Below are 19,489 nucleotides of genomic sequence, written 5' to 3'. Positions count from 1 at the left end.
CTCACCTCTGAGGTTACAAGAGCTATCTTTTCTTTTAAACCTTATACGGCACCAAGTTCGGACGATATTCACCCTTTTTTCTACCAGAAATATTGGAACATAGTGGGGCCTTCTGTCATCAATATCTGCACGCAAATCTTCAAAAATAACTCCATCCCAAAAGATTTGAATAAAACCTATATCTGCCTAATCCCAAAAATCATTAATGCAAACAACCTAAAAAACTTTAGACCTATTGGTCTTTGTAACACTATTTACAAGATTATTACAAAAAATATTGCCAATAGAATAAAACCTTTTCTAAATGAATTAATCTCCCCATATCAGGCTAGCTTCATCAAGGGGAGGAGAAATAACGACAATGCTATCATATTGCAAGAGATCATTAACCAATTAAAGAAAATAAAAGGGAAAAAAGCCAATATGATCCTGAAATTGGATTTAGAAAAAGCTTTTGATCGCCTAGAATGGTCCTTTATCCATCGAACCCTTAAGTACTTCAAGTTTCCAAAATCAATCTCAAAATTAATTATGTCTGCACTAGCAATATAGCAATCTTAGTCAATGGTTCTGTCACGAAGTTTTTCAGTCCAAGTAGAGGAATTAGACAAGGGTGCCCCCATCCCCTTATATTTCATACTTTGCATGGAAATGTTTTCAAGACTTATATCTCACCGGTAGATATCTGTCAATGAGACCCAATTCACCTAAGCCCGGGAGACCCTGACATTTCCCACTTATTTTTGCTGATGACCTCACCCTGATGGCTAGAGTTGATGAGAAATCTTGCAACTCTATAAAAAAGAGCCTTGATCTTTTTTGCAACCTCTCCGGGCAGAAAATAAATCATCAAAAATCTAAATTAATCCTATCCAAAAACTATCCTCCTACTTTAGCAAAAAGAGTTGTCAATATCTTCAACATCAAAATAAGCAGCTATTTTGGGAAATACCTAGGATACCCTATTCTCCACAATCAACCATCCAACAAAGACTACCAATTCATTATTGAAAACATGCATAAAAACTATCTTCTTGGAAAGCTAAATTCCTCAATATTGCTGGGAGGACAACTCTGGCAATCTCCACTTTAAACTCTATCCCTAGTCATGTAATGCACTACACGTACCTCCCAGTAAAAACTCTTAAGGAAATAGACCGAATCCAACGCAACTTCATTTGGGGAACCACCAATGAATCAAGAAAAATGCACTACATTAACTAGTCCAATGTTACAACTAAAAAAGATCAAGGAGGCCTCGGACTGCAATCAGCTAAAAATAAGAATTTACTCTCCTCAAGTAACCTTGCATGGAGAGTCATGACTAATGCCTCAGCTCTCTGGTCCAAAATCCTCATCAAAAAATATGCCAGTAACAAACCCCTTATTAATACTTCTTTCATTTGGAAAAGTATCACTAGAGGTTGGTCCATTTGTTCCAAAGGTATCACTTGGCAACCTAGCAAAAGTTCGGGCCTCAGTGTTTGGCACTCCAAATGGATACCAGACCACCAGCCATTTCGTTTGACTATCCAAGGTCCCCTCAAAAAACAAGAAGAAACCATGAAGATTAAAGACATCATTTCTGACAACCATTGGGACCTTAATAAAATATCCTTCAAAATTCGAAAGGATATAACTACTAGTATCAACCAAATTCCAATGCCTCTGAAATCTGGCTGCTGTGATACTCCGATATGGAACCTTAATTCTAATGGCTGCTACACCAGTAAATCATGCTCTAAATTACTCCAAATAAGCACTAACCATCAATATGACTTCAAGTGGATCTGGAAACTACATTGCCCTAATAAAATAAAATAAAATCTCTGGCAATGTCTCCATAATAGAATTCCATGTCGTCAATATCTTTATCACATTGGTATTAATATAGATAAACAATGCCCCATGTGCCATAATGAAGATGAATCCATCACACACATCTTCACAAATTGTTCCATTGTTAAAACCCTATGGGAGGATCTAGGTATCAGGAACCCCACTCCCCCAAACAATTAGCACTGTCTAAGACATCTAAAAGATAGCAATACTAGCTTCCAATCTCCCTATATCAACTGGCATCAACTCTTTCCTTTTATCATATGGGGAATATGGATTAACCGGAATAATAACAACTGCAACAACACTACTAACACTCCCAACCTCCAAAGACTAATAAATCAATCCATAGAGTTCCATTTCATGAACTCAAGAATGGTCACCACACATCTTAAGAACAAAATCAATATTAAATGGCACCCTCCCCAAACAGGCTGGACTAAGCTTAATATCGACGGGGCATTTGATAAAAAAATGAGTGGCATAAGTGGTATTTTCCGGGACTCCTCAGGAAAATGGATAATAGGATTTCAGAAATCTTGTTATAGTCTTTTTCCCCTTCACACTGAATTGCAGGCACTATATGACGGACTACAAGTGGCGCACAGGTTCAAACTATTTCCATTGAAAGTGGAAACTGACTCAACCGATGTTATCAATGCAATCAACAATGGTCATAGCACACTAGCCAATCTAATATACTCTTGCAAGTTGTTAAGACGCCAGGAGAAGCACCTACTACTACGGCATAACTTTAGAGAAGGAAATGCAATCGCAGATGCATTAACTAAGGAAGCAAAAAACAAAGAAAAAGATTATAAGCCAGAAGAACTAAAACTATATGTTGTACCGCCGTTTTGTGTACAACAAATGCTGGCCATGGACATGAGCGGGACTAGTAAATGCTCAAAGGAATTATCTATTTCTGCTTGTAATATGCTAAAAGCAATGGGCAACCAAAACATCCCTAGTAACTCTATTTTGCATATAGGTCTATCCCAAAACAATGTCACAATGAGTGACTTTAACGCTATGTAATGTTGTTTTAACTATTATATATATATATATATATATATATATATAATCCTATTACTACTCAAAAAAAAAACTAAAGTTAGATTTTGAAAATCAGAATATTTAGTAAGGGAAGGCAATTAGTGAGGCTTAGAAGTGGCTAGCCGAGGAAAAAAGCGTATTTACCTCCACAAGATGAATATATATTAAATTTTTACTGCATAATTTCAGTATGATAAATGATAGCACAAAGCATGGAAACTTGAATGGACAAACATTGACCTAAACTAAGCAATAAGTCTAATAAAAAACTACTCCCTCCTGTCCATTTTTATTGATTTTTGATTTTTTTTTTGTGGTCCACTATTTAATTATTTTGAAATATCAAGATGGAATTTACTCTTTTTTTTCCCTCAAAGTTATCTTTGGAGTAAAAGTCTTGTAGAATGTGTTACAAATTAAAGAGATAGTAATGGTTAATAAGGTAAATTTCATTGTTAACTAAAGTTAAAAGATGGATTGCTTAAGCAAATATGTTGCTCCTTTAGGTCCAATATGTAGTTGGATAACCAATGGGCAAGTTACACTCTGGCCGATTGGCCAAAAATAATTACAATTGCTAGCCAAATTTACAAAAAAATATGTCTAAATTATGTACATTATATGGATATTATACGTTAATATATACAAAAAATATATATTTTGATGGTTATTATTTTTAAAAGCGACTATACTATATAATTTTTTCCTTAATTTAATTATTTTATTGTGTACCTACTATCTCTCACTAGAATAGGTGTCAAGTGACTTCACCTCTTTTATTACAATTGACAAAGGATAGTTTCAGAAAGATTTTGGAATTGTCACATATGAAACCGAGCGGCCTTCACGGCGTCCGAGGTTCTCCAATATCAAAAAAGCTATGGTCCATGCACTTGAGCACGTCCCAGTCTCACACATAAGTCACCATGCAAAGAGATTCCATACAAAGAGCATGGTTTTTAAGAGAGACAAAAACAGAAGATCTCCCAGCAACTTCTAGTTTGTCAAATACTGTCAGATTTTTCTATTACAGCAACGCTATATAATAATCATTCACTATAAAAATCAAGTTTCTTTTGGAACCAATTTTCATGCTATGTTATAATATATGTTCCGCTATAACAACACTTCGTTATAACAACCAAAAAAATCTGGAACAAACGAAACTGTTATAGAGTGATTTGAGTGTACTTACCAAGAGAAATGTCATTATTAACTTTTTAAGTCAAGAAAAAGAAAAACGGGGGGGGGGGGGGAGGGGGGGAAGAAAGGTGTCATGTCAAGGAACTCAATTAATGAGCCAATGCATTTCCATTGAGAATCATTGATGCCATTTAAGAAATGGAAGGAGAGATTATTAGAAAGGAGAACTGAGTCAAATGCCTGCTAATATACAATACATCCTACCTCAAACTAGACATGTTATCAGCTCTGCAGTAATTGCAGTGCCCTAAGTTGAATAAATAATTATTTTTACATTTTCATGTCAATTCCGAAAGCAGAAAGAGAGTAGAACAAAGAAAACCACCAAAAAGAAGAAAGGAGAAACTGTGGCCTAAGTTTTCAGGCTAGGTAACCTACTGTGGCGCTAAACTATTTTCCTGCTTGTCGACAGCACAACCTTGAGGAAGAACTGTCCCGCCAATTCTTGTTGGAGGCCAATACCGAAATATTGATCTGCCTATTATGTTCTTTGCAGGTAGCGGTCCCCTGTTTTAAATAAGACTGATACATAAGATGCACATGTTTAATGAATCTAAGCAGTTTACGCGATGGTCTTAGCTTTTTCAAAGAGCGGATAACTCACCACACATGCGAATCATAGCTGTTATTCCGATTATCACCCATCACAAAAACTGAATTCTCAGGTACACGCTGCAGTAGGACATGAACAGAAAACAGTAAGAACAGTAGGCATTCTTCTCACACTAAATGGAAATTAAACAACACACTTTGGCCACAACTTTGATGGTTTTAGGCTTTTAGTATTAGTCAAAACTTCCTAAGGAGGAGATTGGGAGGGAAGCTGATTGCTGAGTTAGGTGAATTGGTAAAAAATGGAACATACCACTGGTGTCATTTCGTATTTGGGTGCCTCGAGAAGAAAATCTTCACTTCTCACAACCCCATTTATGATCAGTTTTCCTTCATGAACCTGCACTACCAAGAATAACCAAATTATTTCCTTTTATATTGCTCAACTTGGACAGATATTCGGTAATAAACCCCTCCCCCACATTGCAACCAAGGAATAAAAAAAGAAGAAAAAAATAGCAACAAGAAACAAGTGTGCATGTGGCGGTGTTATCAAATGCGCTCTTAAAGCGGTCTTAAGCCTTGAAGTAAGGTGCAAAACATGTTGAGCGCATCAAGGCTTTAAGGGATACTTTTCCTAGCCAATGAGCGCACACTACATAATTGATATTTCACTTTATCATAATTTTTTTTTTCAATTTCTTGTCCATATATTTGTTATTCATGTTTATAATTGTCTTTGACCAAAACGGCAGCCCGGTGCACTAAGCTCCCACTATGCGTGGGTTCCGGGAAAGGGCCGGACCACAAGGGTCTATTATACACAGTCTTACCCTACATTTCTGCAAGATGCTGTTTCCACGACTCCAACCCGCGACCTCCTGGTCACATGACAATAACGTTACCAGTTATGTCAAGGCTCCCCTTTAGTCTTGGACTACACATACATATTAGTATTATTTTTCTCCTTTTGCGCTTTTTTCCATCAAATCCCACGCTTTATTTGCACTTAAAGCCCTAACCGACCTTAGAGCATTTTTGCACTTTTTGCCTTTGATAACACTATAGCAAACGAAAGAAAGAAGACAAAACTTCCCCTTAGACCTTCCTTTACTATAATAAACCTAGAGGAAACACAACTGATAAGTTCCTAACTAGTAAATAGATTTACTCTCTCAAATTGAATCTCTAATTTTGATTTGACACAAAGAAAGTGACAATGTGAATAATTAAATGGGAAAGTAGGTTTTAAATTTTGAGTTATCTTTTCGTTGTTTAAGAATGAAAAAAGAAAAGTTACAATGGAAAGTCTAAAAGTGGATTCTATACACCAAAAAAAAAAAAAAAAAAAGAGGATTCTATATAGTTTCTTCTTTAAAGTACTCCTATTAAATAGACTTTTCCATTTCAGTGAAATGGACACTATCTTAGGTTGGGACAAAATAAGAGAGGTGGGCTTCGAATTTGTGATTAAAGTGGACGGGAGTAATGAGACACCAAAAAGAACCTCGTTGGGGGTCAAAGTGAATATCAATTTATACGCAAATTCACCAGGAATTCTCCTAAAAGAGCAAAGATCGGAGAAGAATTCTACTATTTGACAACCTAAACTTATACTAGTTCAAGTGGCACATACACCGTGTATTAGAGTTGCAGCCTTGTGGTTGCAATTCCAACTTGGACCACTTGGTAATGCCAATGCTTATATCTATATCCACGTAATGCTATTAGAAACTCAACGTCACAGAACTAGTGGTGGCTATGAAATGCCAAGTGATCAGTCATAACTAAGCAGTTCAAGTTCCCAACAATTAAAAAGTAGTAATGCTGCTTCTATTATCTAGTGAACTCACCTCGACAATATCACCTTCCTTGGCAACAATCCTCTTAATAAAGACATCGTCATCTGTGTATCCTACTTCCTGAAGGACTGGAGGACTTTTGAATATTACTATATCATTGGGACAAGGCTTTCTGAGATAGTAGCTGACCTGTAAATCACAAGACAACATAGTTAACAAACAAAAATGACTTTAAAATAATCGATCCGCCATATTCTAATAAATAATACACAGTGGCGGATGTAGAGTATATCTACTGGGTTCCCGGGAACCCAGTAATTTTTGCGTAGACTCTGTACTTTTATTAAAAAATCCATTAAATATTAATAAATATATAACTGTGAACCCAGTTATTATTGTATATTAATTTAATATTACAATAGGAACCCATAAACTTCAAATCCTGGATCCGCCTCTGATAATACATATGGAGCGGACATCATAGCACAAATAATTGTCTTCAGATGATTGCAACACAATGCGACTTACTTCAAATATTGACTATAGGAAGGAATTTAGATACAATTTGCAGGTAGCCATCTAAAACTATTCTGACACCTAGTAAAAGGTATTTTGATGCATTTAAAACTGAAATAATAGCAAACTAACCACTAATCACTACTACTATAAGTCTTACAATCCTAAAATCAAATTCAACTACAACACGTTTCAACATTTATACTTACTGATACTGACATTTTTATTTTTAATTCAACATTCAGACACTCAGGAGGGAGCAATAATAGAAGCATAAATTCCGCAACCATCCTATTCCCCACATTTCAATCTATCTCCAACATGAAACTTACCTAAAACAACTGAAAACAGTCACATCAGAAGGAAATATTCAGCAAAAATGTTACCAGCCCAAGGGTGTCACTTATTTGTTAGTAAAGTGTCTGCAAACCTTGGAAACCAGGTTCAAATGATTGCACAAGAAAATATTAGGTGATTTCTTTCCATCTGCCTAAACCTTGGCCGGCAGAGTTAACCAATACTTGAGTTGTTGGAGATAGCAGGTACCTAGTCGAATATTCGAGGTGAGCACAAGCCGCCCGAACACCATAGTTATCAAAAGAAAAACTGACCAACTTTATTAACACCCCTTATATATCAATTATACCTCAATCCCAAACAAGTCGGTATTAGCTTATATGATTCACCTATATCCATTTAGATGATTCAACCTAGCTTAACCATCCTCCTTTATCCGACTAAACTTTCAAAGTTCAACTTCTTCAACAACAAGAGGAATAAATTCACAAACATATACAACAACTAAGTTTCAGTATTAAACAAGTTGGGGTCGGCACGTTAACAAATATATAGTAGTAAAGAAAAAACAAGAAAATTACCTTTTCAGCTACAATTCTATCGCCAACATCAAACGTGGGATACATGGACAAAGAAGGTATAAACCGTGGCTCAGCCACAAAGGACCTAAATGCAAGTGATACAGCCACTGCTAAAAAGACAGTTTTTGCATCATCCGGACTAAAATTCAGCCATTCTGGCAAAACCCCATTTTGCTCATCATCTCCACCACCACCTCCGCCGCCGTCGCCACCACCGCCGCCGTCCAAAACTGCCTTTGAAGTCTCTTCATTTGAGTCTTTTTTGACCCCTTTACATATAAAGCTCTGATTTTTAGCTTTTTTACATCTAAATTGCTTGAAAGTTAGAATCTTGGGAGTTCTGATGAAAAAATTGAAATGGGTATCATTGAATTGGAAAGTTTTAGATAAAGGGTTGAATTTGGAAAGTGAGAAATTTGGGGTTTTTGAGGTAAAGTTAGGGTTTTGAAGAGAAGATAATGGAAGGAGAAGCTGAAGAGCTATCATTGAATTGAATGTAAATTTTTATCTGAAACAGTTTAGAGTTCCCTTTAGGTGTTGAAATTTGAATTGGCAGCTAATTACGTGTGTATTTCGGTTAGGGGGCAATGGTACATACTAATTTTTCAGTTATTCTATTATGTATCACCAAAATTAGGACTTAGCAAAACTTTTTAGATAATTTTATATTTTAAAAAGTGATAAATTAAAAAAATATGAAAGATGGCTAAAGTATAGATCCATTAATATTCTACAACAAAGTTTTGAAAACAAAAAAGGCAAAATACACCGACAGACCATTAAACTTGTCCTTTCTTTTCACTATGACATTTAATCTTGAGTCTGTTCCATTTAAACCTTATAACAAAGTTATTACTGTGTCATTTAGACGTAAAATTTAATAGGCAGCCAAACATAAAAGATACGTGTAATTCACACGCCAAGTAACGAATAAGACGAGGACACATGGATTTAATTTCAACAAAGTTAAAAAAATATTTAAAAATATAAAAGAAAAATAAGAACCTCACCCACCCCTTCCTCATCTTCCAAGACGACCCCTCTTTAATCTTATACAAATTCCCACCCCTACCATCCTATCACTTTTTAATCCCACCCTACCACTCTTTAATCTTCTACAAGTTCCCCGCCGGCGACAGATCCCTGTTACTCCGATTCATTTCTTCCATCGGCGACCGGTCCCCTGTTCACCCCATGCTTCTTACAACTCTCTTTCTTCCGTCGTCTTCTCGGCGGCTCCCTCCAATATTTCACCCTCTACAAAAATAGAGGGGTTGAAGGCAATATCGAAAAATTAGTGGAGAAATGATATGAAGAGGAGTTGTGATAGTATCCCATTGAGAAGATGAATAAGAGAAATAGATTTTTTTTTTAGAAATAGTGTCTTTTGTTTCCACCTGTAGTTCGGGCCCACATCAATGGTAACATGTTAGTATTTTTGTATTTAAATGACACAGTAAAGACCTTGTTAAGGTGTAAGTGAAATAGACTAATTAAGATAAAGTATTAAAGTGAAAAGAGATGACAAGTTTAATGGTCTGCCGATGTATTCTACCTAAAAAAAGCTAAGCAAATACAAAGAAATATAGATTACACGAGTGGCAAGATATTAACCAAGTTAGGGGACACAAGAATAAAGTCTATAGGAGATTAAATATTTAAAAAGATAAATCTAAATCAAACGAAAGAAAGAAAAAGTATTACATTATAGTTTGCTACTCATAATCACTACAATACCTTGTGTATTGCTAGTGAATATGCGGGAAATAATTTAGTTTCAATAGGAGTAGCATAATAGGTTTGGGAATTAGAGTTTTGAATTTACTTACTTGTTGGCTTGTAACAGTTTTCATAATTCTAAGACCCAAGAAAAATTTAATGCTTTATTATTTTTAAACTTGATATATAAATATATATTTAACATGTAAATTAATCTGGTACAGTTCGGTATTTTTTCGGTTTATTTTCATAAAATACAAAACATATCCTAATTATCGGTACGGTTATAGATTCACATAAAAACATACGATTTTATTAAAAGAAACCTAAAAATCAATTTGGTACGCTACAGTTCGATAAGTTTAGTCGATTTTTAAATATCCATTGACGCCCCTAATTTCAGTTATATTTTTTTTTATATTTATTTTTTCCTTTTCAAGAAAAGAGACATTTCTAGTTTGCCTAGTTTAATTGATCGCAAATTTTTTTACAATAAAATTGTGTAGGCGACCTACACAATTGTGTAGATGAATTTCTCTCATAGTTAGAAATAGAAAGAGTAAATATAATTTTCAATACTTTAGGGGCAACTATGAAGTACTAACCATTCTAATTAGAAACTTGAAATCTGAGAAAGGGTATGATTTATGAATTAGTTGAAAAGAATGAGTTGTGATTTGTTTTTTGTGTGTGTTAATTGGTGTTAGGAGGGGAGTCTTGGTGTAATTAGTAAAACTGCTGTCAATTGCCATGTGATCAGGAAGTCACGGGTTCAAGCCGTGGAAATAATCTCTTGCAGGGTAAGGCTGCGTACAATAGACCCTTGTGTCCAGCCCTTTTCCGGACCCTGCACATAGCAAAAGATTAGTACATCGGACAACCCTTTTGTTAATTGGTGATTAAAATCAATAGATCCTTTATCCGTCATTCATCGAAGAGAATATGACTTACATAAAAATGAACCAAATGGGATCTGATATTGGTTTAAACAAATTACGATTGAGGGGAGTTGTGTTAAAGAACTCCTAGCCTTCAACTATTTTGGAGAGAGGTTCAATTAAAAATTGTCAGAATTTTAAGATTATGGGTACTCACTTTCTTTAACATAAAGTTGCTACCAACCGCATATATAAGTGTACAACCGTATATCAATTTTCTTATATTTTTTTATATAACAATACAGAGTTTATGCGGAAGTCAATGGGTGCAAAAGCACCTAAAATTAGTACATAGATGTGCCACTGGGTGGAATGGATATAAGTCTTCTATCTTAATCAGAATTTCATTATTTAGTTTTTATAGCAATATACATATATTATACAATAATTATACATATATAATACATAAATTATGCATATATTATTGTCCACCGACTATTTTTAATTTAAGTGGTTGGGTGAGGGACTATTTGGGTTAATTCTTCAAAAATAATTATTGCCAGGTAGAAAATGGTTAACTTTAACGGACCTATGAAGATGAACCAACATCTTCAGCTTGCTCCTTTCTACTGATTTTCATGGGCCATAGCATGGTCCATTTTACCAGAAGCCTTAATTAAGAGGTAGAAATAGCTTTTACTAGCCACTTTTTTGGCCATGTCTTTAAAAAATAGCTTCTGTTATGAAGTTTTAAATTTCCCTAGTGAAACTTCAAGACATTATAGTAGAATTTGCTTGTTAAATTTGAAACTCCGGGACATTGATTATTTTTCAATTACAAAACCTGAAAAGTGACTATTTCTTAAAGTTTTTCCCCAATTAGAGATATAACAACATGAGTCTTGCTCATAAGGACAGGCCATGTTGTTCATATTCGGCCCAAAAGGTTGCCAGAAACAGGTTAGAGGGCAAAAAACCGGCCGAATCGAAAACTTTGGTTTATATGGTTTCGGGTTTTTCGGCTTATTCAGGCGGTTTTGTTGGTTTATGTTTTCTATAGTTTCGGTGTTCGGTTTGCAACTTCGATTTTTGGTTAAACCGAAAAATCGAAATTTTCTAATATAGGTCCTAGCCTCTGGATTCCTCTTAAGTTGTCTAGCCCAACTTATTCACATATTTAAATTATAAATTTGAAGCTCAAACCCAAATAAAGTCTCACATTCTAATAATTAGCCCTTTTATTTTGCCAATACATCTTTCATCTTTGTTTGCTTGCGCGTCGCCGATGTTGTTGTGGAATAATGAGTAATGACATTCATCTTTATTTGCTAGCGTCTCTTTTATTTTTTACAAGAAAAATTTATTGCATTGTTGAAATAGAAGAAAACAGTAATCCTACTATATAATTTATTTTGCATAATATTTGTTTATGTTTCATCGGAAGTGTGAGATCTAAAGTAGAAAACTCTTTATATAATAGATACTAATGCTCCTCTAATTTGAACTTGCTTGTATTATGCTTTTAGATGATTGTCTACATCTTTACGAGATAGTTATATTGTAATCTTTGTCAAGTAAATTTGTTCATATTTTTGAATTTTAGTTACACTAAAATATGAAATTAGTCATATTTTTCAGTAGAAAAGTCCAATTTGAAAGCTCAATACGATAAGACCAAACCGGCTGAATCCAACCGAAATCGACCGTACCAAATTAGCAAAAACCAAAGAAATCGCACTAATTTTGGTTCGGTAATTGGTGTACCAAATAAAAACCCGAAAATCGAACAAACCAAACTAAACTTCATGAAAACCGAATAGAACGGACCGGCGCCCACCCCTAGGCAAAATGTTGTTTTGTTACTAAAGTAGAGTCTAAAAAGGGGATCTTTACACAATGGCCGGCCGGAAATATTATTTACTTTTTCTAATCAGTATACATAGATTATACACTAATTATATACATGTTATACATAAATTATACATGTATTATATATCCTCTGGTTATCTTTAGTTTAAATGGTTGAGTTGATTGTTATTTAATTTAATTCTTCTCGAAAAAAATGGTTGTTTTTTGTATCAATCAATAGATTAAGGGGTCGTTTGGTAGGATGCGTTAGATGAAATAATGCATGCATTAGCTTTGTGTATTAATAATACATTGTTTGGTATACATTTTGAACATATGCATTAGTTATACATCCTATTTGGTATTACCCTATGCATAACTAATGCATAGAAAACAATGGTATTAGCAATGCAATGAGTTTTAGTGCAATCATTAGCTTAGTTAAAGACAAAATTGTCCTTCAACATTTATGCTTGATTAAAATATGCTAGTTATTATATTGATGGAAGTTTAAAATAATTCAAATAGTGAGAAATAAAATTATAGCCCTAGTAAATAAATAAATACTTAGCATATTTCCTTTTTTATAAATAAATATTTAGTTCTATTTTACAATATAGGTAGACAAATTAAATAATTTTTTTTAAACTTTTTCATATAAAAATATTTCTCAACATATGTTTCATTTAGAAAATTAAAGTGATGGACTGGTTTTGGGGGCATTTTTGTAAACAAACAATTCTTTTAGAAATTGCACAATGTTTTAATACATCAAACCAAACAATGGATAAGAAATATGTTAGCATAACTAATACCAGTATAATTAATGCAAGCATAACTAATACCAACATTACTAATACACCATATTCAACATTATTCTTATGCACCCTACCAAACGACCCCTAAGTCTCTCAGTATGCGTGCAAAACAACATCTTCGGGGTGATGAGGTGGACAAATTCCTTACTCCAGCTTCAAAGGAGCATTTTTGCATGAATAGATACTTAGTCGGAGATTAGAGCATAAGAACTTTGTAATGTCAGAGAAAATTCACAATAAATTTATTTTATACAGTTTAACACATCTAATAAATTTGAGTGAAAGAAATAAACCTGATTTCTGGGACAATCTTGAAACCCTTTACCTTAAAGCTACATGTTGTAGGCGGATCTATGCTATACTTTGAGGACGTCATCGGCACCCATAAAATTCGTAAAAATTTCATGTATACATGTGTATGTCTTTAAAAAAATAGTACTAATAAATTAGTACCGGATACCTTATATACAAAGCAGATTTTGCTTGAATCTATCCAAAAGTAAATCACCGACCTTTAAATTTTGAATCCGCCTCCGAATTTACCCATAACCCCCACACAAATGATTAACCAACCAACAAACAAGAACTCTACAACCAACTAATAAGATTTTTTAAAAATAAAAAAAAAAAAAACAGTAGATACTAACGGTTGGCAGAAAAAACCATGTGATGAGAAGTAGTAAAGTCAATAAATATGGCAAAATTGTAGCAAATTGGTACTGCCATATTCTTGTGACTTGTCCCCATGATTTCTTGCATGTGCAAAAAGGTTGTCTTGACCATAAATTTAATAGATAGCCCTTTTTAACTTTTGCTTTCTTTTTGTGTTACATGTGACCATCTAATTCCGACAAGGACCACCTTCCTAATTGCATTAAACAATAGGACTATATAGGAGTGGTTGTTTATGCACCAAAAGACAGAAACCAACAATGTTTAAACTATTGGTCAAGCTTTCTTCTTATGTATCCAAATAATTAGATTTATCATTAACTTGTCCAAATCGCATTTATATGCCCGTTACGAAATTAAATACATGGACAACAACAACCTTAGTATAATCTTGTGTATGCAAACCTCATCCCTGCCTTGTGAAGATAGAGAAGCCGTTTCTAGAAAATAAAATTGAATAGATTAGGAAAACAAAGAAGCGTATATGTGAAAGGAACTCCAAAATTGATTAAAGTTCGGCGTTAAACACATAAGGTATATCTAACCTCAAAGAAGTTGGTGAAAATCATAGAATATCAGGGTTCAAATCTAACGGAGATGAAAAATGCTAAGTGATTATTTCATTTGTCTAATTTTTGGTGGACAGAGATACCCGATACATGTGCTAGTTGGAGATAAGAACCTAATAGCTCCCATTTAGCCATAAATTTTGGCTTTATTTTTTCAATTTTTTTTTTTGAAAACATTGTTTGTATATGAAATATGATCATGTTTTGGCGAAAAAAACTTCACAAATTTTCAAGTTCCCAAATACTGGTTTAGGGAAAAAATGGGTTAAAATGTTTCTTCCACTCATAAAATTTCAATTTTTCTTCAAATAAAATGCATATCCAAACACAATTTCAACTTTCAAAAATTATTTTTCAACACAACTTCAAACACTCTTTTTTCAAGTTTCAATCAAATCTATATCCAAACCCAGCTAAAATGGTGCTCCACACTTGGTGCAAGTACATCTTGTAAAATTCAGCAGATAGAGATGTCTATTGTCTCCAACATGACATGGTCAAATTTGCACAAAGAAAAAAAGTCAGCAGTTTGGTTTGACAGCTTAGATTCAAGGGAAGAGAAAATTCAAAGTTGAATAAACTACTTAAAATACTACATGCAACTTGCTTAGTTTTGTCATTTACACATCAGCTGATTCAAATCCAATTGTCAAATGCACATTTTAAGCAAAACACAACCAGCATCAAGGAATAAGTCTGAATGGATATGAACAAAATAATCAATGCTATCATTGAAGCATTGAATAAAAGAATTGGCAGTATAATTCATCCCTCTGTTGTAAAAGGCATTATAAATACAAAATGGAGAACTTTCCTCATATAAAAAGAAAAAAAGAAGAAAAAAAAACTGTATATTGACCAAGTAAATCACCCCTTTTATGCAATTGCTGAAGCATTCACATGTTAAAAATAGAGTTAGGTTGAAAGATTATACAGAAATGGAGTTGTTGCACTAAGACCTTTCACTGAATCCTTTGCTTCCACTGAATCCTTTGCTGTCTTTCTTCAACTTATCCATTTCCATTTCCCTTGTCCGTTGGCCTTCGCTACTTGATCCAGACGGGTACAGCCCATATTCACTTGTCGGATTACTGTACTGGCCACTGCTTTCATATTCTTGGCTCGTCGCTAGTGCCATCTTCCTGAATTTCTTCATGTCTTCATTGTACTGGAGTGCATCATAATCTGAACTTGTATATGAACTGTATACTGTGCTGTGTCCAGGTTTAATCCCTTCATTAAGGTCCGATAACGAGACAGCTCCTTCCAAAGCTCTGAGAACCTGCTCAAGTTTTCAGTAAAAACTTAAGATTGCAGATAGTAAATCTAAAGTTTGCAATCTACATCTTGACTAGAGCATAAACTCCTAGTGATTTTTAGTTTTAATCAGTAGAAAATAGCAAAGGCAACTCCATACTCAAGACTCAAACCCGAGACGTCTGGTTAAGGATGGAGTACTTACCACTCTACCCAAAAATTGGTAGTAGTAGAGTGCATTTGGAACTTCTAAACATCACTTTCAATATTCTCACTTGTACAAGGTTGAAGCTCATCATAACTCCAACTTCCTAAATGATTACTATGTTTTACTTTTAATGCCTGTTCACTAAAAGAGGGTCACCCGGTGCACGGAGCATCCCGGAGAAGGGCCACATTCCAAAGGGATGTGATGCATTCGAATAATTTTTAATGCAAAATGGAATTTCACCTGAGTCATTCGTGGTCGACGTTTTGCTGAATGACGCACACAAGCAGCAGCGCAAGCAACCATGCGAGCCATCTCATTATGGTTATAATCATTTTCTAGCCGAGGATCAACGAGGGCATCAAACTTTTCATCCTCTAAAGCTCGTGTGAGCAATGGCCGTGCCTGAAACATACAGAAGGTAATTTCTTTGTGAGCAGAACAGCAGAATTACTCAAACTGAAGAGCTAGTGGAAGGAAATCAAAGACGGCCAACATGTCCGCATAAATATACTCACCCAGTCCACCAAACTATCTTCTGTGAATGACGGATTGGAGTCAACAGGCCGACGTCCAGTTATCAACTCTAGAAGCATCACACCAAAGGAGAATACATCTGACCTATCCGTAAGCTTTCCAGACGACGCATATTCTGGAGCCAAATATCTAGCGTCGGCAATAATGAAGAAAAACAATCAGGTCTACTGATGATCAAATGGTAAAAAAGCAGCACGCTTAGCAATACATATACAAGATAGGAAATCGGGAACCGAACTAATACACACAAAAGAATCCAATTCTTACCCAAAAGTTCCCATCACTCTGGTGGAGACATGAGTGTTAACATCAGAAGTAAGCTTAGCAAGTCCAAAATCAGCAACCTGAGAAAGCGGAAAAGTTTCTTTGACCACATGGAAACACAAAGAGGATACAGGATTTACTAGATAGTACAACTGAATTTAGCTTCTGATGGCATCCATAATGTATAATTTGCAGAAAAAAACAACCTCTGAGTGAAAGCGATTGGAGAACATTAGTGATTCAATAATCAAATAAACAAAATTTAACATGCTCTTCAATTGTACATTTTTTTTAATAAAGCTTCAATTGTACATGCAAAGGACTGTTACCTTAGCCTCAAAATTGAAGTCGATAAGTATATTAGCTGCCTTGATATCACGGTGAATGATTTTAGGTTGGCCTGTGAAGGGAGAAAATGATTCATTTCACATTAAGAACTTGTGACAAAAAGTCCAAAAAAGATATCAACACGATTGAACCATGACATACAGTCTTCATGCAGATATGCCAGTCCTTTAGCAGACCCTAGAGCAATCTTCAGTCGGGTAGGCCAATCCAATGGAGGCCTTCCCTTTCCTAAAAATATTCCAAGTATAAGAATTTGGATTAGTAGACAGATCAAGCATGTTCAGGGTTGATTTACCAGTGAACTTTTTACTACAATGAAAGCAGTAAAATAGACTTACCATGTAAATGAAATTCCATAGTGTTGTTCGGAACAAACTCATAAACGAGCATTCTCTGAGCCCCAGTAATGCAGTATCCAACAAGAGAAACGAGATGTTTGTGATGTACTCTGCTAATAATCTCAACTTCCGCCTGAAATTCACGTTCACCTTGTCCACTTCCAGCCTTAAGCTGTTTAACTGCAACCTCTTTCCCATTAGGAAGGACCCCTTTGTGCACATAACCAAAACCACCTTGTCCAAGAAGGTTAGCATCTGAGAAGCCATCAGTTGCCCGAACCAATTCCTCGTATGTGAATGTGCTCTGAGAGAAACCTAAGGCCATGCCAGGAGAAGGTGGTAGAAGCGCAACTTCAGACCCAGAATAATTGGAGGAAGTCCCAGTGCTGTTCATGTAAGGTTGAGGTGAAGGTGCACGTACTGGAGCGTGTGAAGGTCGTAATGCCCCTGGTGGTGGAGGAGATGGTTTTGGGGGCATTGTAACAAAATGATCCGCTGGTGGTGGAGCATTTTGCTGCCAATGTTGCATATGCCCACCATGCGGTTCAGCTGACAAACAACATCAACATTAGAACTCAAAAGTTAATATATCGGAGTATATTTTCTAGAACGTATTTCACTTACCAACCAAAAAGACTAGCATGAAAAATATTTTCCAAAACAATTTCTGTCATTACCAAACATACCCTATATATAGCTAAATCTATTCTGTTATCCAGACACTTAAAGCTTGAATCTTCATGCATTTTCAACAGCAACCAAAACAATAAGGTACTCAATAGTCCAGGCGCTAGAACATTATACATACAATAATAGGCCTCAGTCCCAAACAAAGTTAGAGGGTCCGCGATATGAACTCTCACTTCTTTTCTTGAAGCTCAATTCATATCATCATCATACCAAAATAAAATCTGTACTATGAGCATTCATCCTAAATTGGCAAATTTTATGTTGGCAGCCAGACTACTGCAACCCTCCTTTATCTGGACTTAGAACCGGCAATGTGAGCAAGCCCACACGAGCTGGGTTAACATTATAAATACGTATATGTATAGCAGAGGCAAGATTCAAAACTCGGTGGATGATGGCTTATCCCTCTACCGTTTCTCCAGTTAAATACAACCCACACATCACAAGTTGCTCTTGAACAAATATATTTGTTGATGAATCAAAAATGTGTAGCAGTTAATTAATATCAAATTCAGAAAAGATCTCACCTTTGACTCCTTGTGGTGGTGGAGGTGGAACATAGTAATTATCCTCATTTCTTCTTCTCTTCTTCTTGCAGAATATGAACAACAAACTCAACACTGCTAAAATTACAACACCTCCAATAGCAATTCCCACAACTGTCCCCGTCGATATTCCATTTGACCCTCCATCTGACGGCGGCGGTGACAACGCCGGAGTTGATGGACTTCCTCCCCTAGATGGCACCGGAGTCCTCCCTGAAGGTACTGGCGGTGAATTCCCTCTAGCCGGAGGTGAGGGTGATGAACCAGAAGGCGGAGAAGGAGTGGTGGACGGAGGCGAAGGAGGAGACCCAGATGGAGGAGTTGACGGATTTGTTGGCGGAGCAGGGGTGGTTGGTGGTGGCGGAGAGGCTGAGGCAGCCGGCGGAGTTGCTGCTGGTGGGGTCGGAGTGGATGGAGGCGGAGTTGTAGCCGGTGGTGGAGCTGTTGCTGGTGGCGTTGGTGTGGCCGGAGGTGGAGCTTGTGCAGGAGTCGCCGGCGGTGGAGCTGTTGCTGGTGGTGTAGGGGAGGACGGAGGGGGAGCCTGTGCTGGAGTCGCCGGTGGCGGAGAAGTAGAATTACTAGGCGGTGAAGTGGGAGCAGGGGCCGTTACCGGCGTCGGAGAAGACATTTTCCGGCGACCCTTTTAAGTATACACTGTGTGTGTGCGTGAAAAAGAAGACTAAAACCCAAAAATTAATGCAAACAATACAAAAGAATTGGTGGAAACTTTAATAGGAAAAATTTGTATAAGCTTTTGATTCTCTCACTAGAATTTTACTCCTTTTAGGAGAGAAAGTGAGAGAGAGAAAGAAGAAAACGAAAACAGAAACTGTAGTATAGTAGTCGTTAGGAATAAAAGAGGGAAGAATAAGCATGTCCAAAGTAGATATTTATTTATTTTATATAAAAAAATATATTTTTATTCCTTAATAGCTCTACCTTTTGGATTTGT

At 35.7% G+C, this 19,489-nt stretch overlaps 2 protein-coding genes across 3 annotated transcripts; both read right to left on the bottom strand.

Annotated features, from left to right (window-relative positions):
* Window positions 1-4,228: 4,228 nt before the first annotated feature.
* Window positions 4,229-8,430, bottom strand: LOC104210606 (chloroplast processing peptidase-like). 2 transcript variants are annotated; one of them, XM_009759549.2, is made up of 5 exons: window positions 7,847-8,430; window positions 6,504-6,641; window positions 4,964-5,050; window positions 4,703-4,770; window positions 4,229-4,605 (listed from the first exon to the last, which is right to left on the bottom strand). In XM_009759549.2, exons 1-5 carry the CDS (start codon window positions 8,330-8,332, stop codon window positions 4,473-4,475), a joined length of 912 nt encoding a protein of 303 aa, XP_009757851.1. In that variant the 5' UTR covers window positions 8,333-8,430; the 3' UTR covers window positions 4,229-4,472. The 2 variants fall into 2 exon arrangements, with proteins under 2 accessions (XP_009757851.1, XP_009757852.1); XM_009759550.2 differs by having other exon boundaries at window positions 4,530-4,620.
* Window positions 8,431-15,057: 6,627 nt separating this feature from the next.
* Window positions 15,058-19,367, bottom strand: LOC104210607 (proline-rich receptor-like protein kinase PERK1). Its single transcript, XM_009759551.2, has 8 exons — window positions 18,520-19,367; window positions 17,303-17,851; window positions 17,106-17,192; window positions 16,946-17,016; window positions 16,620-16,696; window positions 16,334-16,481; window positions 16,059-16,220; window positions 15,058-15,632 (listed from the first exon to the last, which is right to left on the bottom strand). Exons 1-8 carry the CDS (start codon window positions 19,163-19,165, stop codon window positions 15,303-15,305), a joined length of 2,070 nt encoding a protein of 689 aa, XP_009757853.1. The 5' UTR covers window positions 19,166-19,367; the 3' UTR covers window positions 15,058-15,302.
* Window positions 19,368-19,489: the final 122 nt, after the last annotated feature.

This window comes from Nicotiana sylvestris, chromosome 6 (assembly GCF_000393655.2).
Source record: "Nicotiana sylvestris chromosome 6, ASM39365v2, whole genome shotgun sequence".
NCBI classification, from domain to species: domain Eukaryota; kingdom Viridiplantae; phylum Streptophyta; class Magnoliopsida; order Solanales; family Solanaceae; genus Nicotiana; species Nicotiana sylvestris.
This window is presented reverse-complemented; position numbering and strand designations above follow the sequence as displayed.